The 25,430-nt window shown below is 47.3% G+C and overlaps 1 protein-coding gene across 1 annotated transcript in view; it reads left to right on the top strand.

Annotated features, from left to right (window-relative positions):
- Nucleotides 1-25,430, top strand: part of TMEM248 (transmembrane protein 248) — an 85,734-nt gene that overhangs the window by 37,478 nt on the left and 22,826 nt on the right. Inside the window, exons 3-5 of the mRNA XM_069226870.1 lie at nt 2,913-3,195; nt 20,373-20,523; nt 21,138-21,321. Of these exons, the coding sequence (XP_069082971.1) occupies nt 2,913-3,195; nt 20,373-20,523; nt 21,138-21,321 (618 nt within the window). The remainder of the gene's footprint in view (nt 1-2,912; nt 3,196-20,372; nt 20,524-21,137; nt 21,322-25,430) is intronic.

Genomic DNA, 25,430 nt, shown 5'->3' with positions numbered 1-25,430 from the left:
ATCATTTTGAAGTCTTTGTTCTCCCAAACTCGTATATCTTTTTTTTTTTTTTTTTTTTTTTTGTTTAAATGCTTTCTGATGGAAGACCTATTACTCCCACTGGAAAACTTCACATCTACGATTTAAAAAAAGAAATTAAAAAATGCTTGAGGTCCTATTTAGGACATTTCCCGGTATTACGAAAGTTTGTTGGGGCTCTGTTTGCACTAACAACAGCAGGCTTTCTAAGCCACAGAATGAGTGAGGGTGAACGATATGAGGTCGGCCTGGAATGTGGATAGCTTCATGTTAAGCACTTCGGTCGATCTTAAAAGATTGTATATTCGGTAAATCAAGCTTGGGTTAAGAACTATGGGTAATCAGAATTTGATCATCCCTTTAAACGTGTTGGACTAACTGTAGACTGAAAGTTTTGCTAGCATTTTTCTTTGAAAAGTTAGCAAAAAGGCTGTTTGGTTTTGCTGCAAGAAACATGGTCACCAGGCCTCTGCTACGTGGGAGGTAAAAAATATGAGGACCTTAATTAAAAGGTTTGTGTAAAATAATCAGATTTTCAAGAGCAAATGGCTGGATTTACCACTGCATGGAATTTACAAAAGATGCTCTTGCAGTCGCAAACCTTTTTACTCCTGCAAAATGTTACCCCACGATCTAGTAATGTCAGTTTGGATTAAATCCCATACAGGGAGCAGGACGTCGTCGTTCCAAGACATGAGTAGCCATTGAAAGTCTGTGATCACCCACAAGCATTTTCTGTGATCCTATTCTGTCTGCAGATAACTGCAGATATACTCTTCTTGCAGATAGGAGTAAATCAATTTCCTGAGTGAGAAAGGGAACATTCCCCAAAACCTTTGTGGGGCTATAAGGGAATCACCACAGGGGAAAATATGTTTCCTCTGGAGTGAAAAAAACAAAAAACATTCTTTGAGATGCTGAGATTGTATTATGGACTTGTAGTTTGAGTGTCAAATGTTTCTGGAAACTGAAAGAAATAGGTAATGTGTGCAATACACAAGCTCTTCCCATACCTGTGATTGCCTGATATATTGCTCCTTTTTGTGACCTACACGTGTTAACCAGCTTTGCTAGATACCACTTCATGTTCCCAACGTATATAACATTTGAGCAGGTGTTTAAGGTTTCAAATCTATTACGGTGGTCAAAGTTCAAAGGCAGACAGTAAACCAAGACCATATGCGGTTGTTGATTGAGCAGTAGCTTGGGTTATGCCTACAGCCATTAGCTTTCTCTTTGACAAAATCAAACTTGGCCTTATTATGGAAAAGGTCTTTGTTATTGATTGTCAAGAAGCCTTGCTCCTGTAGCCTTTGATGTTCACTCGGAGAGGAAAAGATGTGGCTATAGCATCTTCCCTCAATTCATAAATATTATTTTGCTTGCTTATAGCATGAACCTTATCAACTGAGCCTCATCTAGGTGCAGCCCTAAGAAGCACTGAGAGACATCTGTGTTCAGAGGATCTACGGGAATATTTGATATACTTATTGGTTGCAGGGAGCAGGACTCTTCCAATTTTTTCCAGGGTTTCTGGAGCAGCCAGTAGCAGTAGTGGATGAAGTCAGTTGTCCTGCTGTGAACGTTCCAGTATGTGGCTGTGACACAAAACTACTTCTCTCCAGCTAGAGCATTACTAATAGATTATTTTCCTCATGGAGTGACAGAGTTTGTGCAGAATAGTCTGGAATATGCATACATAAACTCTCTTGATGCAGTTGTTGCTGTATAAGCAGTTGATCACGCTGAAGCTTATTGGCTATACAAAACAGCTGAAGTTTCCTACTTTTGGCAATAGTATTTAGTAGATTGCTTTCTATAATTAAGTTGTCTCATCTAGCATTCTTAAAATTCAGGTAACCCAGTTCTGTTCATGCCCAAATTAGAGTGGTTTGTGTATGTAAGTTTGGTCAGAGGTGAGATGTCTGCCACTTAACAATAGATGTGGCTACTGCTTTGTATAATCCGCTGCACCCCCGCACCCAAAGCTCAGCAGACATGAGCGGTATCATCCGTTGATTGGTTTATCTTGCTCACTAGGCTGGTACGTATTTTTATGGATGCATGCCCAGTGCATAAATGTTTTGCTCCCTTCTACCATGGGCTCTGAATAACAGTTTGATTTTATGAGGCCTGTAACAAAATGGCATGTGCTCCACAGGCACTCATCTTGCTGGCCTAAATTCTGAATGATGTGCTTTGAGTCACACCAGTAGATCTCAACAAGACGTATAGAGCTATGGTTCAGGGGTCCCAGGGTACCTCATACTACATGGGTATAATACTTCTGAAATCACCCTTCCTGAATTTGGTGAGAACACACTGCACTTTTTAACCAAACAAAGACAATCCTACCTAGTGCTCCTACTGAGTGCCTATTGTGTATGAACTGGACTGAAAGGCTGGCTCTGTTTTCCACCTGCCCAGGAGAATATTTTATGTATGCGGAATTTCTTTACGAAATCTAGCCCAAAAGCAGCTGATGTGTACGTCTTTGACCCCCGTAAACAAAGATACTACAGGGTAGCAGGTATCTGAGATCATAAATGAACTGTTACTTTGTTGTGGGGGAAGATGCGTCTTGAAGCGGCTTTCCAGTTTCCTGAAGTAGAGCCTGGCTGGTGGGTGGTCATGGGCATGAAGACGTAATTTTATGATTATGGATGCACACATTGAGAAGTCATGTGGAATATTTCCCTATGTTCTGGAGTGGGTGATTGGGGGTGATCTGTGGAGATTCTATGTTTCAGAGGTACTGTTACAGGAAAACTACTTTTATGGTAGGAGATGTTTGTGATTATCGGTGCTGTTAGTAACATCGTACAGTTGTTTTATAAATATTGTTTTCCATTTTCCTTTTTGTAAAATTAAAGTATCTTTATTTTTCCACTAAGGATTGGAACACTTTCCTCTTAAGTTTTAATGATTTGGACTTGTGCATATCTGAAAATGAAACGTTAAAACATTTAATTAATGATACAACAACTCCAGAAAGCACAGTGAGCAGTGGACAAGCAAGATCAACACAAACTCCACAGACTATTGAGGACTCTGGGCCTATAAATATTTCTGTCTTAGTTACCTTAACTCTGGATCCTTTAAAACCATTTGGAGGATATTCACGCAATGTCACGCACCTCAGCTCCACAATATTTGGACACCAAATCGGACTTTCAGGTATTTTTAATGTTTTTTTTTTTTTTTTTTTTTTTTTGCAACAATAGCGTATCCTCAAGATATTTTTACCATGTCAAAAACAGTTTTCTTGAAATGTACCTTCACTGTATTAGCCTGTAATCACTAAAGAAAAACGGAAATATGTTTACACCTACATACATCCTAGTTAAACATGTTTTCATCTTGGCAAATGTAAGATAATATTTAATGTTTATTTTGTTTTACAAAATATGTTATTGTTTTTCCTTAACCCCTTCGATGCCAAGCCTTTTTCCCCCTCCTTTGCCAAGCCTTTTTTTTGGCTATTTGGGATAGTTTGCACTTAGGCCCTTTATAACTTTTTGTTCATATAAGCTATCCATGCCAAATTTGCCTCCTTTTTTTCCAGCATCCTGGAGATTCTAAAGGTACTTGGAGTTTGTGGATTCCCCTGATGGGGACAGAGAAATTAGCCAAAATACAGTTAAATTTGGAGTTTTGGGGAAAAATGAGAAGAAAGTGTTGCAGAAGAAAGCATCTGGTTATTTCCTTGTAAATGGCATCAACAAAGTGTTTGTCGTGCTAAAACCACCATCTTCCCGGCTTTCAGGAACAGGCAGACTAGAATCAGAAAACCACTTTTTTTTCCAACACAGTTTTGGTATTTTATTGGGACATACCCATTTTTTTCCTATTGTTTGTGCCTTCACCCTTCTTCCAGTTAGCGATAGATATGGTTCTGAAAACAATGGTGGATCCCAGAAAACTATCTCCCTTGTGTGGGTGCCCAAAGCTGTGCCAGTCTAAAAACATTTGAAAAATTGCGTTTATCAACTTGCTGTGATATCCCCTCAATCTCTACACGTTTTTTTGCCTTTCCCTGTTGCCAGAACTTGGCCCAGCCACACAAGTGAGGTATCTTTTTACTCGGGAGAAAGAGAGGAATGCTGGGTGATTTAAAAAAAAATTATATATATATATATATATTGTGCTGGTGAGGTGAACCCAGCCAGAAATGTGAACAAAGTGTGTTTTTTGGTTTGGTTTTGTGTTTATTTATTTTTTTGGTATTTTTTTCCAGCTACATTTGAGGTTTGCTGGGTTCATAAAGCCCCGACCGGTTCCCTGGCGGTCCCTGCGGCAGGCAGTCCCTTTCTCCAGCCTGCCGTACCCTGAGTGGCCCGGGCCTGGGAGTCCGCCGGGCCTGGGGAGGCTTCCCTTTCCGGTTTGAGTTCAGGGGCCCCGGCCGCCCTGGGGTGGAGGCCCTCTTCCTGGTCTTTTGTCCTCTGGCCCTCCGTGGTAAGGGCTCCTGGGGAGAGTTTACACCCTCGTGGCCTGGCCATTTGATCGCTCCGACAACTTGGGTCATCTGGTTGCTATGGCGCGTCCAGATGGCTAGACTGCCCCGGATCTCCCGATGAGGGCTCATTTGAGCGGGCCAGGCCCGGGAGTCCGCTGGGCCTGGGGAGGCATCCCTTTCTGGTTTAGGGGCCCTGGGCCAGGTCTCTGGCAGGTCCCGGTTTGGGAACCCTCCCTCCTAGCCTGCGTCCTCCAGCCCGCCGTGTGGCAAGGCACCTGGGACGGGGTCCAGGGAGGCCTCCCCTGCATGGCTGTGTTCAGAGAACCCCGGCCAGGCTCCGGGCTCCGGCCCCTGGGATGGGCACTCCCTTCCCCCAGCATGCTATAGCCTGAGTGGCCCAGGACTCCCTGCCACTTTGCATTCTGGGGCCCGGACGCCCCCAGTCCCCTACCTCCCCGGCCCCTGTTCTGGGCTACGTCCTCCAGCCCACCAAGTGGCAAGGCACCCTGGACAGGGTCTGGGGAGGACTCCCATGCATTGCTGTGTTCAGACAGCTCAGACCGGGTCCCTGGCCCCCACCAGGCCCTGGGGCGGGTGCTCCCTTCCTCCAGCCTGCCGTACCCCCAGGGGCCCGGGCCTGGGAGTCTGCTGGGCCCGGGAAGGCTTCCCTTTCCGGTTTGAGTTCAGGGGCCCTGTCCGCCCTGAGGTGGGGCCCCTCTTCCTGGTCTTTGTCCTCTGGCCCCCTGTGGTCAGGGCTCCTGGGGAGCGTTTACACCCTCGTGGCCTGGCTATCTGGCTGCTCTGACAACTCAGGTCATCTGGATGCGCTCCATGTGTTCCTATGGCTTGTTCAGATGGCTAGACTGCCCCGGATCTCCTGATGAGGGCTCATTTTCTTCCTCAAACTCAGCCAGGGCTCCACGAGGTTAGGTGTGTTCTCACCAACAGTCCCCTCCATCCCTCAGTGTGCACAGAGTACAAGAAAGGGGGGTAGCCTTCCTCCGGAATTATTAGGGACAGGCTACTCCGGACCCCCTTGGGGTCCAGTGTTTCCAGGACTGGGCCGCCCCGCCCTGGGGGCCTGAGTGTGCGGCCACCTTGCAGCCCTGTCCGATGGGTCTCTCCTTCAAACCTGGCTTATCACAGCGCAAACTGATGTCCCAGAGCCTGCTGTACACTGGAGGGCCTTGGCATACACTGGGCCAAGGGAGGAGGCTTCCCCTGCTGGATTGGGTTCAGGGCCCCCGGGCAGGGCTGTGGCAGGCCCCAGGGTGGGAACCCCTTGCCTGGGCTTTGTCCTCCTGCCCGCCATGTCACTATGTGGCAAGGCACCTGGTTGGGGTCCCGGGAGGCATCCCCTGTGTGGCAGTGTTCAGAGAGCCCCAGCTGGGCCCTGGGATGGGCACTCCCTTCCTCTAGCCTGCATACATTGCGGGCTCCAGGCCTGGGAGTCCACCGGGCCCGGGGAGGATTCCCCTGCCTGTTTGGGTTCAGGGGCCCAGGCCGGGCACTGGGGTGGGCGCTTCCTTCCTCCAGCCTGCCGTACCCCAAGGGGCCATGGCCTGGGAGTCTGCCAGGCCCAGAGAGGCATCCCCTTCCGGTTCGAGTTCAGGGTTCCCGGCTGGGCCAGGGCTGTGGCAGGACCCATGGTGGGAACCCCTTGCCTGGACTTTGTCCTCTGCCCTGCTGTGTGGCAAAAAGCCTGGGACGGGGTCCTGCAGGCCCTGGGAAGAGTTCCTGGTGTGTAAAGAGGCCTCAGGGCCCCGGACCGGAGGTCGGTTTGGGCCCCCATACCTGTGGCCCAGCTGAGGCTTAGAGAACCCAGACTGCAGAGTCCCCAGCAGGGGCAAGTGCAGCCTCCTTATGTTAAGGCACAATGCAACCAGATGACTGTCCTCTGAGCCCAGCCATGTGGTTGCGCTGAGACCCCCGGGCATCTGGTTGTGCTCTGTGCCTTCTGATGGCACGTCCAGATCGGGCTGACCTGGGGAGGCTTCCCTTGCCAGGTCATGCTCAGGAGCCCCAGCCGGGCCCTGGACCAGGAGTCATGGTGGGAACCCCTACTCCAGCCCACTGTGCGGAAAGGTGCCAGGGACGAGGTCCTGAGCCCTGACCAGGCCCTGGGGTGGGCACTCTCTTCCTCCAGCATGCCGCACCATGAAGGGGCTGGGAGTTCACTGGGCTTGGGGGAGGCTTCCCCTGCCTGTTCAGGTTCAGGGGCCCCAGGGTGGGAGCTCCAGTCCTGGGCTTCGTCCTCTAGCCAGCCGAGTGGGAAAGCGTCCCGCAAGCCTCAGGAGGGCTTCACCAGCATGTAAAGAGGCCTCTGGCCCAGGGTCGAAGGTCCATTGAGACCCACCTTGAGCCCCATGCCACAGAGTCTCTGTCCTCTGTTGGGGAGAGCACAGGCCCCTTATGTTAAGGCACAGTGCGACCAGATGGCCGTTTTCTGAGCCCGGCCATCTGGTCACGCTTCATGCATTCCTATGGCACGCCCAGATGACCGGGCTGCCCCGGGGTGGGAGCCCCCGTACAGGTCTTTGTCTTCCGGAACCCTAAGGCCAGGGCTTCTGTGGAGCCTTATGGCCTCATGGCCAGGCCATCTGGTCACTCCCACAACTTAGGTTATCTGGTCACACTCTGCTTTTCTGTGGCACTTCCAGATGGCCAGGCTGCCCCGGAAGTCCTGGTGAGGGCTCATTCGCTTCCTCAAGCCCAGCCAGGGCTCCTCGAGGTCGGGTGCATTCTCGCTGGTGGTCCCCTCTGACCATCGGTGCGCGCAGAGTACAAGAAAGGGGGGTAGCCTTCCTCTGGATTACTAGGGACAAGGTATGCCAGACCCCCTTGTGGTCCAGTTGTTCTTAACAGGGTGCTGCCAGGGCCAGGGCCCGGGCCTGTGCTGGCCTGCCCTGGGGCCCTGGTGTTCAGCCACCTTGTAGCCCTGTCTGAGTCTCTCCTCCGAACCTGGCTTCCCAGAGCGCAAACTGACATCCACATGCAATGTGGCCCCCTCCCTTCCCACTGGGGAAGAGGGTTCAGCCAGCATTCCACTCTGATTGATTGGGTCTGTTTGGGGATGGACTGCTTGGCCAGCCTCGACTGTTGTTTCAAGCAAAGAGCTTCCACCCCACCAGGGACCATCTGACCTGAGGGTCTGCTGTTCAGAGGCCCTTCCTTTACACGGCAAAGCAAAGGCCAAGCAGCCTGGCAGCTTGTGCCCCTCTAGTGGTCTGACGAGAGTGGAAGGGGTTGGGTGGTGCCAGGTCCTGCAAGCTGCCTGACCGTCCAGGCACCTGTGTGCTGTCATCCTCCTTCCTTTACCCAGCACATTTCTGCAGCAGCTCGGAATGACCATTCCGTGGGGTATCGCTGCTGGCCCAGGCTGGCAAGCGCCCCGTCTCTTGTTCAGGCTGCGCCTTGGCCTGGCTGTCTCTCTCCTGTGGAGATGGCTGGTGCCCGCCGGTGCCTGTGTGACTGCCCTGTCCTCCCTAGCAGGCCCCAGGCAGGGGCTTTTCCACAGCAGGCTTCCCCCTGTGGGGTGTGAAGGTTGGTCCAAGACATGCAGGACGCTCCCCCCATCCAGCAAATGTTGGCTACCTGGTTGATCCTGCCAGTAGCATATGCTTGTCTCAAAGATTAAGCCATGCACTTTTAAGTACACACAGCTGGTACAGTGAAATTGCGAATGGCTCATTAAATCAGTTATGGTTCCTTTGATCGCTCCATCTGTTCCTTGGATAACTGTGGTAATCCTAGAGCAAATACATGCGATGAACGCTGACCTCCCATGATGCATGCACTTATCAGACCAAGACCAATCCAGGCTTGCCCGGCCACTAGATGACCTTAGGCCAATATTATGTCCCGTTATCATGGTGACCACGGGGAATTGGAGTTCGATTCCGGAGAGGGAGTCTAAGAAACGACTATCACACCCAATGAAGGCAGCAGTCGTGCAAATTACCCACTCTCGACTCGAGGAGGTAGTGACAAAAAATATCAATACAGGACTCTTTTGAGGCCCTGGAATTGGAATGAGTACACTCTAAATCCTTTAACAAGGATCCATTGGAGGGCAAGTCTGGTGTCAGCAGCCACAGTAATTCCAGCGCCAATAGCGTATATTAAAGTTCCGGCAGTTAAAAAGCTCGTAGTTGGATCTTGGGATCGAGCTGGCGGTCTGCTGTGAGGTGAGCTACTGCCTGTCTCGGCCCCTGTCTCTCGGTACCCCCTTGATGCTCTTGACTGAGTGTCCTGGTGGTCCAAAGCGTTTACTTTGAAACAATTAGAGTGTTCAAAGCAATGAACTAGGACTCCGGTTCTATTATGTTGGTTTTCGTAACTGGGGCCATGATTAAGAGCGATCGCTGGGGGCATTCGTATTGTGCTGCTAGAGGTGAAATTCTTGGACCAGCGCAAGATGAACCAAAGCAAAAGCATTTGCCAAGAATGTGTTTCTTAATCAAGACCGAAAGGCTGAGGTTCGAAGACGATCAGATACCGTCGTAGTTCCGACCTTAAAGGATGCCGACTAGTGATCCGCTAGTGTTATTCCCATGACCTGCTAAGCAGCTTCTGGGAAACCAAAGCATGTTCATTGGGCACCCCGTGCTGAATCATTTGTAAATGACCTGATTCCGGTTCAGGGTTTCTTAAGTAGCAGAGCAGCTACCTTGCTGCTATCTATTCAAAGTCATCCTGACCCAAGCTTTTGTCTCAGTCTGTGGGTGCCTTCCCCGCCACCAAACCTAGGGGAGGGAGGGGGCTGCTGGCCTGTGGGAGGCTGCCTCCACCACGTGCCACCCAGGGGCCTCCCCCTCCTGCCCTGCGCTACTAGGTGCAGGGATGGGGGGGGGGGAGGCACAATCCCTTGTAAGTCAGCAGAGCGACCATATGGTCAGGGTAGGAATCCCTGGTCCGCACAAGTCACTGGGAGTCATGCTGCCCTGGGAAGGAGCCTTTCAGAGTGCATGGCCGCTCTTGTCTGTGGTGCCTAGGTCACTCTGGCTGCTGGGTCATCCCAAGCCATCTGATCACTGAGTCGTCCTTGGCCTGCTTGTCGCTGGGCTAGCTGACCAGATGACCTGCTGGCTGGCCGACCAGATGGCCGGCGGGCTGAGCTGTCTGGTTAACTCAGACTTTTGTCTCCATCCAGGGTTCTGTAAGCCCCCACTTCATGGGAGCTTAATACTCTAGGAAAATGGGCAGGCCAGTGGGGAGAGGGTGTGGGGCAGTCTGGGCTTTTTCCTGTTCTCCCCATGCCCGGGCTCCGGGAAGGTGAAGGCACCCACCCAAAGGCTGCATGCACCCTGAGCCCACGGTATAGTGAAGGCAGTCACTACATAGGGCAAGGTGGCTGCAGACCAGAGAGGACTCTTGTGCTTCCCCCTCCAGGTTCGGGCCTAGAGCAGTGTCTAGCCCTGCATGAAGGCCTCTGGTCCATTTCCAGCAACTGTTTTAGTGATCTTTTCATCATTTTGAGTTTTTCTGTTTCAAGGGGGCAGAGTCACTCCTTCTACCCAGGCAGGGCTATGGAGCTCCTAGTCGGGTAAGATTTCAGGTTTTTCCCTTGGATGGAAGTTAACAAAAATAAAACACTCTATATGGTCGAAAAGGTATACAAGCTCCTTCCCAGAGTCAGTTCTGAGCCTTCAGTACCTCTGGCCCCTTTCTAGCCTCCCAGCACCAGTTTTAGTGATATTTTCAACATTCTGAGCATTTCAGGTTCAAGGGGGCAAATTCACTTCTTCTACCCAGGGTTATGGAGTTCAGAGTATGGTAGATTTCCGTTTTTTCCCTTGGATGGAGGTGAAAAAAAAACAAAACACTTCAAGTAGTCCAAAAGGTACACAAACTCTTTCAAAGTGTCAGTTCTGGGTCTTCAGTGCCTCTGGGTGGGTCTTTAAGCTCTGACTGGCCAGGCTGGGTTGGGAAGCTATGACCGGGCAATGGTTGAGAGCTATGGCTGGCCGTGGGTGGAAGCCCCACTCTAGTCTGCCAATCCACAAATGTAAATAAACCATTTACAAGTGCTTCTAGGTAAGTAAACCTTGGTGAGAGCCACACGAAACAAACCACATATTATTCCCTTAGTGACTAGTTTCTAGTTTCCAAAAAGATGACGGCAAGGTGTTTGCTATGGAGAGAGTATGCACGGACGGTAAAAAGCAAAGATAAACAACAAAACATTATTGCACATCCACCCACTAGTCCATCTCAGGCATACTGGTTGGATTTGGCATAAGATAAAGTAAATGGTGAAGAAAAAAAAACTTTATTCACCAATGACTTTATGAAATAAAATCCCTAAATATCATGATAAATCTACCATTTACAAGTGCTTTTAGGTAAGTAAACCTTGTGGGAGCCACGAAAAACACACCACATATCATTCCCTGCACTGATGACAATGGCGCCATGTGCGTGTTGACTTCATCAGATCGCTTGGGGGGGAGGTAGGAGGAGGGATTAGGGGTGGCTGCGGAAGGATCAGGGGTGGCTGTGGAAGGTATTCCATTGCCATCCCCGGTGGGTGGCCGACGGGGGAAGCACCAGCGATGTCCCTGTGGGTCGGTCCCAGGGCGTAATGGTTACGTCCTTGGTACAGCAGCGTTGCAGCCGAGCACGTAACCATTACACCCTGGGCACAGAGGGGGTTACTGACATTGAACTTAAAATAGCAATGAACTGTTCAAAACTGCAAGTCAATCAATTCTCCTCCCTGACCAATATTTTTACAGGCTATGTAGTTAAAATCTTGTCAACACCATCTTCCAGATAGTCTGCAAAAACCTCCCTCCCCCAACCATTAAACGTAATGAGTTCTAGTATTTTATATCAGCCCCCCCCCCCCTCGTGGCAGTCAAACAGTTTCTGTTGCCTTTCAACCTTCTCTGAACATTTATTTGATCTGTGCAATGGAGGCATGCTGTCAGCGGCCCCTTGTCTTCTTGAAGTGCTTATCGTTTGTAATACTATGTCATGGTTTCTCAAAGGCCATTAAATGCCACAAATGTATTACAGCAGACAGGTAGGATCCTTCTTCTTCCAGTGCAACACAATAAAAGATTTACCTACTCTGGATGTTAGTATGACTAATCCTTTGTCAGCCAAATTGATTTTGTCTCCCTTCCATCTAATACTCTAAGGAAATTGAGCCCCAGCTCCTCCTGTATAGCATACAATAGCTTTTCCTACTCCTTCTCTTTGTTCTGCCTTTGTAGCATTGCTTTTCATCTCTTCTAATACCCCTATTGTCACCCATGCCCTACACAAAGACGTTGTGTAGTTCTGAGACCGGTTCTTTCAAAACTATATGTTATCTTACAAATATTTCCATTGGAGTCAATTCTTGTATGTCTGCCTCTTTGTTCTATGGGTGAAACAGACGATGCCTGAGCTGTTAGTATTGAAATCTCTTGGCCTCCAGCGACCTGAACTCTGGCACTTTTCAAATGATTTGATATTTCTTTCAGAAGAAGTCTGAGAGTGTCCTGCACTTCACCTCCCTCAAATTGCTCCAGATCTATCATTGGGGTGAATTGTCAGATAGACAAGGGCAGATCCCATACAAGTTGCCTAGCTCGGTCTTAACCAGTACTACCTGGTAGGCATTTTGTGGCTGCTGTCTTGGCAAGCCATGGCAGATCCCATAGTAACCCCTCCTCAGCCACCCTATTCATAGGGAGCCAATATTTATCAGCCTCTATCGCTGTTCATTCCCCCAGGTTGAGAAGTTAGGCTGCATAATAGTAAAGGGATATATTGGGACAAGCCAGCTCCCCTCGGTCACTTGCTGCTGTTAATACCCTTTTGATTACTTGGGTACATATAAAATTATTCGTTTTCACTGCATAACATTTAGCTCCAATATAAAAATGGCTTTTAGGAAGGGCTGAAATAGATATAGCTACCTTGGTAGCAGAATCATTTTTAGAGCATTAATTCTCCATGGCCGTGTCGGATGTAATGAACTCCACCTCCTGAAGTTGTTCACAATCTTTGAGCGCAACGTCTGTCAGTTGGCTAAATAGCAGCCCAACAGATTATTTGTGAGGTCCCAAATATTGTAGAGTCTTAACTGTTCAATGAAAAGGGCATTTTCTTTCCTTATGTGTTTCGTCATTGCTTCCAATACATATTTCTTCTTATTTATTTTTTTAATTTAATTTTTTGCCTGCTTAGTAATACTAAACCCTGAAATTGTTTAAAATCTTTTGAACCCTCTCACTTTCTATGGTGGTCCTCAAAGAGGTATGCTTTGTTCCTTTTGACCAAAGGGTATTTTGGGACTTCTTGATCCTGTCAGCTAAGGGTTCCATACATGGCAAAGAAGAGTGGGGAAATGGAACATCGCTGTCTCCTTCCCCTTTGAAGGACAAAACCTTGGAGTGTATGCCATTCTCTTTGACCCTTGCTTCCAGAGTGTGGGACCATGCTAAGATCTAATCGGTCATATTGGCACACAGGCCTGTTTTCCTTAGGATTTCCACAGGAAGTCCAAGCTCATCTGTCCGAACAATTTCTGAGTGGCCAGACTTCACAATTGTGTTGGGATGCCTTTCCTTAATGTTTTCTCAGCTAGCTGCTCTATTCATCGTAGGTTTTTGTGGTCAAAGCCTACCAGATAAGGCATTTCATTTGCAAGCCTTTTGGCTAGGGTCTTGGAGAAGATCTTAGGGTCTGTATTTCGGAGCTGTATCAGCTTGTATGATGTGCAGTCTTCTGGATTCTTCCCAGGTTTCAGTACCAAGGTAATGGGTGCCTCTTTCATGATGTGTGAAAGCCCACTTACCTGAGCTAAAGTTGACCATGGACCTCTCCAAGAGACTCAAGAAATACCCTGGCGATCTCTCCAATTACCATACTAAACATCAAGAATTTGTATGGGCTTGCCTCGCTCCTTGACCCGTTTAGATGGAATAGAGGGATGGTAGGGCGCTGGACTGTACGTTCTCTGCTGTTGCCTTCGTATACTCTCTGGCATGCATGTAGACAAGTGAATAGAAGTCCAGAGAGGTAGCCTGTTACTCTTTCTTCCTACCTGCCTGCCGAATTGCTATCCACTTAAGTTGCCATGTGAGCTCTGGCTCTCTGGACTCTCATTTTCCTAGTCAGGAGTGTGCCCACTCTTTTACTTGTCATGGAAGCTTTGTCCCAATTGCAAGAGTATAAAGCCTGCACTGTTTGTTCTCAGTATGTTCAGCTGGCCTGAATTCTGGCAACTCACAGCACCATGTGTAGTACTCGTCGTCTTCTCTTCTTTCTCCACATTTGATCTCTGCTACCTTTTTTTTGTCTTCTCTTTTTAACCGGCCTAGAAGTTGCCATTACTCAAACTACCACCTGAAACATATCCCAGTTTGTCTGATGTGATGAGTCTTCGATCCACTTGACCACAAAGAAATATCCTATTTCCTTTGCCATGTCTGCTTTATATGATGGATGCTTTAATAGTGCCTGTAGGAAGTTGGCTCTGTATGTACTATTTCAAGGTAAGAAATAGCATGCACAGAGTCCAAGGGTTCCCCTTAGAGTTAAGATAGTGGCAAAAAGAGATAATTCTATTGCTCTATTTTGTGGTAGTGTGGTCGAGCAGTAGGCTTATCAGAGGGTAGTGTTAAGCATTTGTTGTACATACACCCAGGCAATAAATGAGGAACACACACTCAAAGACAATTCCAGGCCAATAGGTTTTTGTATAGAAAAATATATTTTCTTAGTTTATTTTAAGAACCACAGGTTCAAGATTTACAAACAATACTTTAAATGAAAGGTATTTCACTCAGGTATCTTAGGAACTTTGAATCAACACAATAACATGTACAGTTTTGGCAAAAATGGCAATAAGCTATTTTAAAATTGGACACTGCAAAAGTTCCTGGGGGAGGTAAGTATTTGTTAGTTTTGCAGGTAAGTAAAGCACTTACAGGGTTCAAAGTTGGGTCCAAAGTAGCCCACTGTTGGGGGTTCAGAGCAGCCCCAAAGTTACCACACCAGCAGCTCAGGGCCGGTCAGGTGCAGAGGTCAAAGTGGTGCCCAAAACGCACAGGCTTCAATGGAGAAGGGGGTGCCCCGGTTCCAGTCTGCCAGCAGGTAAGTACCCGCGACTTCGGAGGGCAGACCGGGGGGGGGGGTGTTTGTAGGGCACCATGGGGGACACAAGTCAGCACAGAAAGTACACCCTCAGCGACACAGGGGCGGCCGGGTGCAGAGTGCAAACAGGTGTTGGGTTTGCAATTGGTTTCAATGGGAAACCCAGGGGTCTCTTCAGCGAAGCAGGCAGGCAAGGGGGGGGGGGCTCCTTGGGGTAGCCACCACCTGGGCAAGGGAGAGGGCCACCTGGGGGCCGCTTCTGCACTGGAGATCGGATCCTCCAGGTCCTGGGGGCTGCGGGTGCAGTGTCTTTACCAGGCGTCGGGTTCTTTGAAGCAGGCAGTCGCGGTCAGGGGGAGCCTCTGGATTCCCTCTGCAGGCGTCGCTGTGAGGGCTCAGGGGGGTCAACTCTGGCTACTCATGGGCTCGCAGTTGCCGGGGAGTCCTCCCTGTAGTGTTGTTTCTCCGCAGGTCGAGCCGGGGGTGTCGGGTGCAGAGTGGAAAGTCTCACGCTTCCGGCGGGAAACGTGGAGTCCTTTAAAAGTTGTTTCTTTGTAGCAAGTTTCAGTCTTTGTGGAACAGGGCCGCTGTCCTCAGGAGTTCTTGGTCCTTCTAGATGCAAGGTAGTCTTCTGAGGCTTCATAGGTCGCTGGACCCTGGGGGACGCGTCGCTGTTGCAGTTTTTCTTGAAAGTGGGGAGACAGGCTGGTAGGGCTGGGGCCAAAGCAGTTGGTGTCTCCGTCTTCTCTGCAGGGCTTCAGGTCCGCAGTCCTTCTTCGTCTTCAGGTTTCAGGAATCTATTTTCCTAGGTTCTGGGAGCCCCTAAATACTCAATTTAGGGGTGTGTTTAGATCTGGGGGGGTTAGTAGCCAATGGCTACTAGCCCTGAGGGTGGCTACACCCTCTTTGTGCCTCCTCCCTGAGGGGAGGGGGCACATCCCTAATCCTATTGGGGGCATCCTCCATCTGCAAGATGGAGGATTTCTAAAAGTCAGAGTCACCTCAGCTCAGGACCCCTTAGGGTTTGTCCTGACTGGCCAGTGACCCCTCCTTGTTTTTCTCATTATCTCCTCCGGCCTTGCCGCCAAAAGTGGGTCCGTGGCCGGAGGGGGCGGGCATCTCCACTAGCTGGGATGCCCTGTGGCGCTGTAACAAAGGGGGTGAGCCTTTGAGGCTCACTGCCAGGTGTTACAGCTCCTGTAGGGGGAGGTGAGAAGCACCTCCACCCAGTACAGGCTTTGTTACTAGCCACAGAGTGACAAAGGCACTCTCCCCATGTGGCCAGCAACATGTCTGGTGTGTGGCAGGCTGGCAAAACTAGTCAGCCCACACTGGAAGTCGGGTATGTTTTCAGGGGGCATCTCTAAGATGCCCTCTGGGGTGTATTTCACAATAAAATATACACTGGCATCAGTGTGCATTTATTGTGCTGAGAAGTTTGACACCAAACTTCCCAGTTTTCAGTGTAGCCATTATGGTACTGTGGAGTTTGTGTACGACAGACTCCCAGACCATATACTCTTATTGCTACCATGCACTCACAATGTCTAAGGTTTTGCTTAGACACTGTAGGGGCATAGTGCTCATGCACCTATGCCCTCACCTATGGTATAGTGCACCCTGCCTTAGGGCTGTAAGGCCTGCTAGAGGGGTGACTTATCTATGCCATGTTCAGTGTGAGGTTGGCATGGCACCCTGAGGGGAGTGCCATGTCGACTTAGTCATTTTCTCCCCACCAGCACACACAAGTTGGCAAGCAGTGTGTCTATGCTGAGTGAGGGGTCCCCAGGGTGGCATAAGACATGCTGCAGCCCTTAGAGACCTTCCCTGGCATCAGGGCCCTTGGTACCAGGGGTACCAGTTGCAAGGGACTTACCTGGGTGCCACGGTGTGCCAATTGTGGAAACAAAGGTACAGTTTTAGGTAAAGAACACTGGTGCTGGGGCCTGGTTAGCAGGCTTCAGCACACTTTCAAATCATAACTTGGCATCATCAAAGGCAAAAGGTCAGGGGGTAACCATGCCAAGGAGGCATTTCCTTACAGTTCCACCCCTAGTTTCTAGCCCCACATACCCTTTTGTCTCTCCCTGTCTCTCTCTCCACTTAAACATGTGTATGGTTGAAGATGGAAATGTCTGAAATTTCCATTCTTGGTACAAGATGTGTAGTAGGGCATGCGTCATGAAGTTGTTATCTATATACAACTAGGACTAATGGATATAGATGTAAGAAGAAAAATTGCTGCCCGTGCTCTGCAGTCTGTGCCATGTGTCCACAAGGCCCATTTCCATAAATTGCCTCCTTAGACCTTGGACAGTGCCCCTGAGCTTGTTTCCACTTCTACACTACCTTTTCATTTGTGGGTCCCAGACACGTTTCTCAATTAAATATTTTGTTAAATGTCCCTTTGCCACATTTGGGACATAGTTTCTAAGTCTCAGACCCTACTGTAATTGCACCTTTTTAAATCTTACCTTTGAGTCTCTGAATTCTCCCCCCATCTCTTGATAATTTTACACTTGTATAGTATGGCTACTCAGCAGTGTGTTAGTGGGGTGAGGCCAAGAACTGCAGAGGATAGGACCGTGCCTCATTCTAAATTGGTCTGCCCTTAACAGATGAGTTTCCTGAATGCAGAATACTTATGGGTCATTCTGCTGCCATACCTTTGTATCATACTAGGGGAGTTCAGACCTTTCACATTAAGTGAAATTAATTTAAATTATTAAAGTGTGTTGCGTATCGCCATGTAGATTTCCAACAACCTTGCTAATCGGCCTACTCCTAATGCTGTATAAGCGGTCACTCTCTCCTAGTGCTCTGCCTGCAGTTCGGGGATAGTTCACAAGAGCTTGTGCTCTCATTTGTGCTGTAGAGTTTTTGCAGAGATAACTTGGAATATTTCCATGACTATTGCTAATGTCTTCATAATTCAAGGAGGATAGCTTCCTGGCCTGGCATAGTATCTCTTCCTTCTGCCTTCAGTCTGACATTTTTAGCTACTGCCAGCCACTCTCCATTTCACTGTTGTGTGAAACACCTCTGCACACTCACTATTCCAATTCAACTCTTTTTTTTTTTTGTTTGTTTTCAAAATCCCTTGAAAAATATTAGTGAGGCCCTTGTAGATGTTTTCAGCCTCCCTCTCCTTTAAGTTGCCAACCCCGATGCTGTTGTGTGGGGACCATTTTTCAAATCCTTACATTTTCCAGCAGTAATTCTGTGCTTATTTCCAGTGGGGTATTTTCAGAGTCCATGAGCCGCTCTGGACTCAACTCTGGACGATGTCAGCCCCCAGCCATTTGTTCAGGGATTACATATGTGTCTTAAACTGGGCAATCTCTCTCTCCATGTCAGCTTGCAAGGAGGATAACCTTTACATTAGGGTCTTGTCAAAGCTGACCTTTAGAGCTGCTGTACAGTTCTCTTGAACGTCTTGTGTCAGAAGTGGGGAGGGTTTCTGATGCCTTGGCCTATGATGGTTCCGTAGCTTTCCTGAGCTCAACACTTTTTAATAAGGGGTTAATTGGTCTTGCCTTGTCAAGCGTCCCAGGCATTATGATGCATGTTCTCTTTCCCCATACTCTGTCTTCCCTTGTGGTACAGCTCAAATTATCAGGTGGTCTCAAAACTGTCCCAGACCCCGGCTTGTGCAGCACGTGGCATCTTTAGACCGTAAGCTCCGGAGTCCCCTTCCACGATGCCTCTGTCACTGACTCCAGTTGGGCCACAATGTCTCTGCTGAATGTATTCCCTCGTGCGTTTCACTGCCCAAGTTTCTCTGCCACAGGAACAATAGTGTATAAAGTTCCCTCAGACATTTTTACTCACTGAATAATTGTGATTTCACATGTTTTGCCACTACAGTCTTCTGATATGTAGTCTAAGCTAAGATATTGTAGGCATTCTGGAGTATCTCAAAGTTGAGATCCTAGAAAGAAGTTTAGATGTAATATAAATGTGTTTATTGTAATGCTTACAGATGGATACAGATGTGAAAGATTATCGGTATGAGCAGGGTGACAGCATTCTGAAATGTTTAATTACAATTGTGTAGGAATAACACTAGATCATTATGTAATAAGAAATTCGAGCAAGAGGTAAACCACAAACCTCTGTTGGGATTTTATCATGGATTTGAGTCAGCACCATGGACATGACAAATAGATTCTCGATACTGATCTAGCAGAGCATTTGCCAACATCCTCTTTTGAGAGGGGGCCCGATGGGCCTCTTTAAAACATACTCCAACTATAAATAATGAAAGGCACAATACGTAAAGCACCACTATTGATTAAAGTGTAGCTATCTGGTGGGCGTTTATGCCTCAAATCTGTGGGATGATGATGTTTTTGTCTCTTTCCTGTGGAAATATACCTTTCTTTTTATTTCACTTATTCCAAGGATGATAGGCAGCACATTAATTCATCCACTGCTGAGATAATTACGGTTTTACTAGGTGTAGACCGGGACTTGTGTTTTTACAAATGGTTGGTATTGTACCCACTTTTTTTTCTGATGTTGGTGGCTTTTTAAAATCTGGTACCAAACTTGATGATTCAGTGGTATTTTAACATAAGATGAGCTGGTTGTTTTTTTTATTTTTTTTAATGTTTTTATGGTTTTGGTCTTTAAAACCAAATAAAAAAATGATTGATACTGTTCAATATATGCAGTAGAGAGATTTCAGTACATTTCTTTGGTACTAGGCCTCTTTGTTTCAGTGACATTTATCCATCCAGGGGATTATCTGGGCCTTATAATCTTCATGATTCTTAAAACTGTTTTATTGATTTTGGAGACCCTGTGCTTTTCGCCTTTTTCCAGGGTCACTGAATTATGGGATTGTGTGGCTGCGGCGTTTTTCGCATCATTATGAATTTGCCACATTACCCATCATCAGCTGCATAATCTGCAGATTTGAACAAAAAATAGTTTATTGTTTCTAGCTCAAATGGTTCAAAAATTACAAAAACATGCAGTGGCGCGTGTTGCCGCCCAGTGAAAGACCCTTTGCAAAGGTTGACTGGTCACCTTTCTGTTTTTTTAATGCTACGTTTGGGTGTTAAACTGGTACTAATGAGGTGCAACCTCTTCCCAGACAGTGTTAACAAGAGTAAAAAAATAAATAAAAATAATGATGTAATATGATCAGAAAATGTGCCACATTACAACACGTAGTTTGGCTTTTCTTGCCGAATAAATTGGCAATCTCCTGCCGCATAAATCGAGTGGTCCTGTCTATTTCTAGTAGATGTGAATTGGACTAAAGTGACTAGCAATACAGTAATAATTGTAACAACTATGTAAGCAGCAATAATTGATATTGTATTGTGCAGCAATGAAGCATGTTCTCTTTTTAGCCCGTTTCTTTCTGTTGCCTGAACTGGCTTAACTGTGAATGCTGCAGGAAAGAATTTGGTGCCATTAAGCTGTTAGATATATCAGTTTATGAATTTTGGTTTAAATGTTGTCCCGAATTGTATGAAACCTAAACTCACTCACATTTTAGGCTATGAATTTTGCTTGCTTTTAGTTTATCAGTGGTTACTTTTAAAGAATTACATCTTTGTTTGAGGAAAATATAATTTTTGGCTCGGTTTAATTCAAAGGGGTTAATTTACAGATTATTTCTTCTGATTGCCCTACAAGCTCAGCTTTTGCGATCCACATGTCCTGGATGAATCCGCCAGTAGTAAAATAGAAAATACTAGACAAATTACACTGTAAACGTAAGTATCATTGCCGTTTGACGACAGTCTGCCAAGGTTGCTTCCTAACCTGCTTTTCAATTGATCTTTAAAAGGCAGAGAATCTCACGAAGAAATTAATATCACATTCACCCTGCCTGCCTCTTGGAACTCGGATGACTGCGTTCTCCATGGCCACTGTGAGCAGCTGGTGTACACCACATGCATGACTGTCACAGCTGCCTCCGAAGTGTTCCCAGTCACAGTGTAAGTACATATGTTCTTGTCCATAGAATACTAGTATTCGTTCGTCTGCCCACTTTGCTTTTTGGTCTCTAGCACCAGGTGGTTAAGACTAATTTGATGTAGAAAATACATTGGCATTGTAATCCATTGAAACCTCCATTTATCAGACCGGTTATTTACATGTCTTCTGATCGTGCATGTCATTACAAAAGCACACTAGTGCTTTCATCCATGTGACTATCTTTTGTCAGTTCTGACATTTAAGTATAGCTTTTTTTTTTTTGTACTGCACTTTGTGTGTACAATGGCTGAAAACAACTGTCAAGCAAGAGGTGGTCCCCTAGCAAACAACCATTTTAATTTCAAACAATACCTTTTCAGAAATACCATTGAAACAGCAGTACTTGATCTGGAGGTCCTAAAGGATACAGATCCTTTTAGTTACATCCTCTATATAATTTCAAGCAAAGCATTTGCAAGATCAGTACGAAATCATGTGCAAGATTGGTACTGTCTGAAACATTAGAGCAGCTGTAACGAATGTGAAGAATTTATAATGGATATGCCATGCTGAGCTATTGCAATGTACCTTTGAAGTTGATGGCTCACTTTAATAATTGTGCTTATTTTCCCAGTCAGCCACCTCATTGTGTTCCTGAAACGTATAACAACTCAACTACCTGGTACAAGATCTTTGCCACAGCCAGGGATGCAAATACTAAATATGCTCATGACTACAACCCATTTTGGTGTTACAAGGGAGCCATTGGAAAAGTCTACCACGCTTTAAATCCCAAGCTGACTGTTGTTGTTCCTGACGTAAGTGTAGATATTCTTGCTTTAGAGATGCTAACTTTTATGCATGTTTTTCTAACATCGGTTCTTGTCCCAGTTGCCTATGGCAATAGTTCTGTATCTTGAGCAGTTGACTGCTGATTAACAGGCTTAGACTGTAGTCTACGACAGCTGCAGTTTCTATGTTGGTGTCTCTTATCCTGGACTTGAGTTTTTTTTTTTAATGCAAGCATTGCATGACCACCCTAATGCTGGCCAGACTCCCACAAGCCAGTCCCTTTCATCAGCTGCTCGGAATGACATCTTTTGCACATCGAGTAATCTTCTTTGTTGAGACTTGTAGGAAGTTGGCTCTGTATGTACTATTTCAAAGTAAGAAATAGCATGCACAGAGTCCAAGGGTTCTCCTTAGGGGTAAGATAGTGGCAAAAAGAGATAATTCTAATGCTCTGTTTTGTGGTAGTGTGGTCGAGCAGTAGGCTTATCAGAGGGTAGTGTTAAGCATTTGTTGTACACACACACAGGCAATAAATGAGGAACACACACTCAAAAGACAATTCCAGGCCAATAGGTTTTTATATAGAAAAATATATTTTCTTAGTTTATGTTAAGAACCACAGGTTCAAGATTTACAAACATTACTTTAAATGAAAGGTATTTCACTCCGGTATCTTAGGAACTTTGAATCATCACAATAGCATGTACAGTTTTGGCAAAAATGGCAATAAGCTATTATAAAAATGGACACTGCAAAAATCAACAGTTCCTTGGGGAGGTAAGTATTTGTTAGGTTCACAGGTAAGTAAAGCACTTACAGGGTTCAAAGTTGGGTTCAAGGTAGCCCGCCGTTGGGGGTTCAAGGCAACCCCAAAGTTACCACACCAGCAGCTCAGGGCCGGTAAGGTGCAGAGTTCAAAGTGGTGCCCAAAACACATAGGCTTCAATGGAAATAGGGGTGCCCCGGTTCCAGTCTGCCAGCAGGTAAGTACCCGCGACTTTGGAGGGCAGACCAGGGGGGTTTTGTAGGGCACCGGGGGGGAGACACAAGAAGGCACAGAAAGTACACCCTCAGCAGCACCGGGGCGGCCGGGTGCAGTGTGCAAACAGGCGTGGGGTTTGCAATTGGTTTCAATGGGAAACCCAGGGGTCTCTTCAGCGAAGGGCGGGGCTCCTTGGGGTAGCCACCACCTGGGCAAGGGAGAGGGCCGCCTGGGGGTCGCTCCTGCACTGGAGTTCGGTTCCTTCAGGTCCTGGGGGCTGCGGGTGCAGTGTCTTTACCAGGCGTCTGGTTCCTTGAAGCAGGCAGTCGCAGTCAGGGGGAGCCTCTGGATTCCCTCTGCAGGCGTCGCTGTGGGGGCAAAAGGGGGTCAACTCTGGCTACTCACGGGCTCGCAGTCGCCGGGGAGTCCTCCCTGTAGAGTTAGTTTTCCGCAGGTCGAGCCGGGGGCGTCGGGTGCAGAGTGGAAAGTCTCACGCTTCCGGCGGGAAACGTATGGTCTTTTAAAAGTTGCTTCTTTGTTGCAAAGTTGCAGTCTTGGTGAACAGGGCCGCTGTCCTCAGGAGTTTCTTGGTCCTTTTAGATGCAGGGTAGTCCTCTGAGGCTTCAGAGGTCGCTGGACCCTGGGGGACGCGTCGCTGTTGCAGTTTTTCTCGAAGTGGGGGGACAGGCCGGTAGGGCTAGGGTCAAAGCAGTTGGTGTCTCCGTCTTCTCTGCAGGGCTTCAGGTCAGCAGTCCTTCGTCTTCAGGTTGCAGGAATCTATCTTCCTCGGTTCTGGGAGCCCCTAAATACTCAATTTGGGGGGGTGTTTAGATCTGGGAGGTTATTAGCCAATGGCTACTAGCCCTGAGGGTGGCTACACCCTCTTTGTGCCTCCTCCCTGTGGGGAGGGGGCACATCCCTAATTCTATTGGGGGAATCCTCCATCTGCAAGATGGAGGATTTCTAAAAGTCAGTCACATCAGCTCAGGACACCTTAGGGGTTGTCCTGACTGGGGAGTGACTCCTCCTTGTTTTTCTCATTATCACCTCCAGCCTTGCCGCCAAAAGTAGGGGCAGTGGCCGGAGGGGCGGGCATCTCCACTAGCTGGGATGCCCTGTGGCGCTGTAACAAAGGGGGTGAGCCTTTGAGGCTCACTGCCAGGTGTTACAATTCCTGCAGGGGGAGGTGAGAAGCACCTCCACGCAGTACAGGCTTTGTTCCTGGCCACAGAGTGACAAAGGCACTCTCCCCATGTGGCCAGCAACATGTCTGGTGTGGCAGGCTGGCATAACTAGTCGGCCCACACTGGAAGTCAGGTATGTTTTCAGGGGGCATCTCTAAGATGCCCTCTGGGTGTATTTCACAATAAAATGTACACTGGCATCAGTGTGCATTTATTGTGCTGAGAGGTTTGATATCAAACTTCCTAGTTTTCAGTGTAGCCATTATGGTGCTGTGGAGTTCGTGTATGACAGACTCCCATACCTTAAACTCTTATGGCTACCCTGCACTTACAATGTCTAAGGTTTTGCTTAGACACTGTAGGGACATAGTGCTCATGCACCTATGCCCTCACCTGTGGTATAGTGCACCCTGCCTTAGGGATGTAAGGCCTGCTAGAGGGGTGACTTATCTATGCCATAGGCAGTGTGAGGTTGGCATGGCACTGAAGTGCCATGTCGACTTAGTCATTTTCTCCCCACCAGCGCACACAAGCTGGCAAGCAGTGTGAATGTGCTGAGTGAGGGGTCCCCAAGGTGGCATAAGACATGCTGCAGCCCTTAGAGACCTTCCCTGGCATTAGGGCCCATGGTACCAGGGGTACCAGTTACAAGGGACTTACCTGGATGCCAGGGTGTGTCAATTGTGGAGACAAAGGTACAGTGTAGGGAAAGAACACTGGTGCTGGGGCCTGGTTAGCAGGCCTCAGCACCCTTTCAAATCATAACTTGGCATCAGCAAAGACAAAAAGTCAGGGGGTAACCATGCCAAGGAGGCATTTCCTTACAAGACTCTTTTTTTTTTTTTTTAAAGGGACTTCTGGAGATCTAGTAGAATCGCTACAAGGGGAGAATACATTTTATGCTAACAAATATCTTGCATCTTCTGCTACATTTTCATTTTGTAATTTATTTATTTTTAAATGTGCAATGCATAGGTATGTAAACCTGGAAAAAAAGGAAAGATTGTCATATAATAACATAACTTGTAGGAGATCACCGTGTCAAACATCTAAGCAGCTCAGTTTCGCATGAAATTGTACAGTGAGAGGGAGGCTTATCAAGAACGAAGCCTCTTCTGTTGTTGTTAGATTAGAAGGCTACTTTTATGTACTGCTTGAAAATAAAGTTTGTCCGATATCCTCCGTGTGCGTATACTATACAATTAGCAAAGCCTGATGGGTTTGCTGCAACCTCATGATGTTCATCAGGCTTTGTGTGTGAATGTCTCTAGGCTGGACTTGAGACCAACATTAATTAGGGTGACTTGTTTCTGAGCTCTGTTTTCAGCCATTTCGACACAACGTCCTGAAAGATGACCCTTGGTGTGGACATCTGCAGAGAAGCTTTGTTTTTTGGTTGAACCGCTTCCTAGAGCTTTTGTGTCTTTCTGTTGCTGGAAAACAACTTAAGAAGTGACTGATACATAGCTCACCAGTGGAATTTGGAAGCTCTAAGAAAAAAGTTGTTTATCTTCACCTCTTCAACGTTCAGGTGACTAGGGTTTTTTTTTCTCACTCGTGGACCCCGTCAAGTATCCACTCTGAGATTGTCTGTATTTCACATTGCCTCTTTTTTATGGTTGAAGGCTGTTTTCATTAGGGTGGATTTGTGTGGAAATATCAGATGAGTCACAGAATGAAATTGGTGAACTCATTTGAGGGTTCTAGTGTAGTTCTAAGTGAAAAACCTGGATTGTTGAGAAGTAGGATAATTAGTGAGTAGATTAATAGGACCACTGTGTTGAATGGGGTTAGTTTGATGGAGAACCTAGCCATCCAATTTACCAGGCAGACAAGAAAAATCTTCAGTCTACTAATGTCATACATAGAGAAGAATTTTGTGTTAAGTACCATTGGCCTTTTGATGAATTGTAATCTACTGTTTAGCTAGTACAGATCCCCGCTTGCATCTGCTTTGTACCGCTGAATA

This window comes from Pleurodeles waltl, chromosome 3_2 (genome assembly GCF_031143425.1).
Source record: "Pleurodeles waltl isolate 20211129_DDA chromosome 3_2, aPleWal1.hap1.20221129, whole genome shotgun sequence".
Lineage (NCBI taxonomy): Eukaryota > Metazoa > Chordata > Amphibia > Caudata > Salamandridae > Pleurodeles > Pleurodeles waltl.
This window is presented reverse-complemented; position numbering and strand designations above follow the sequence as displayed.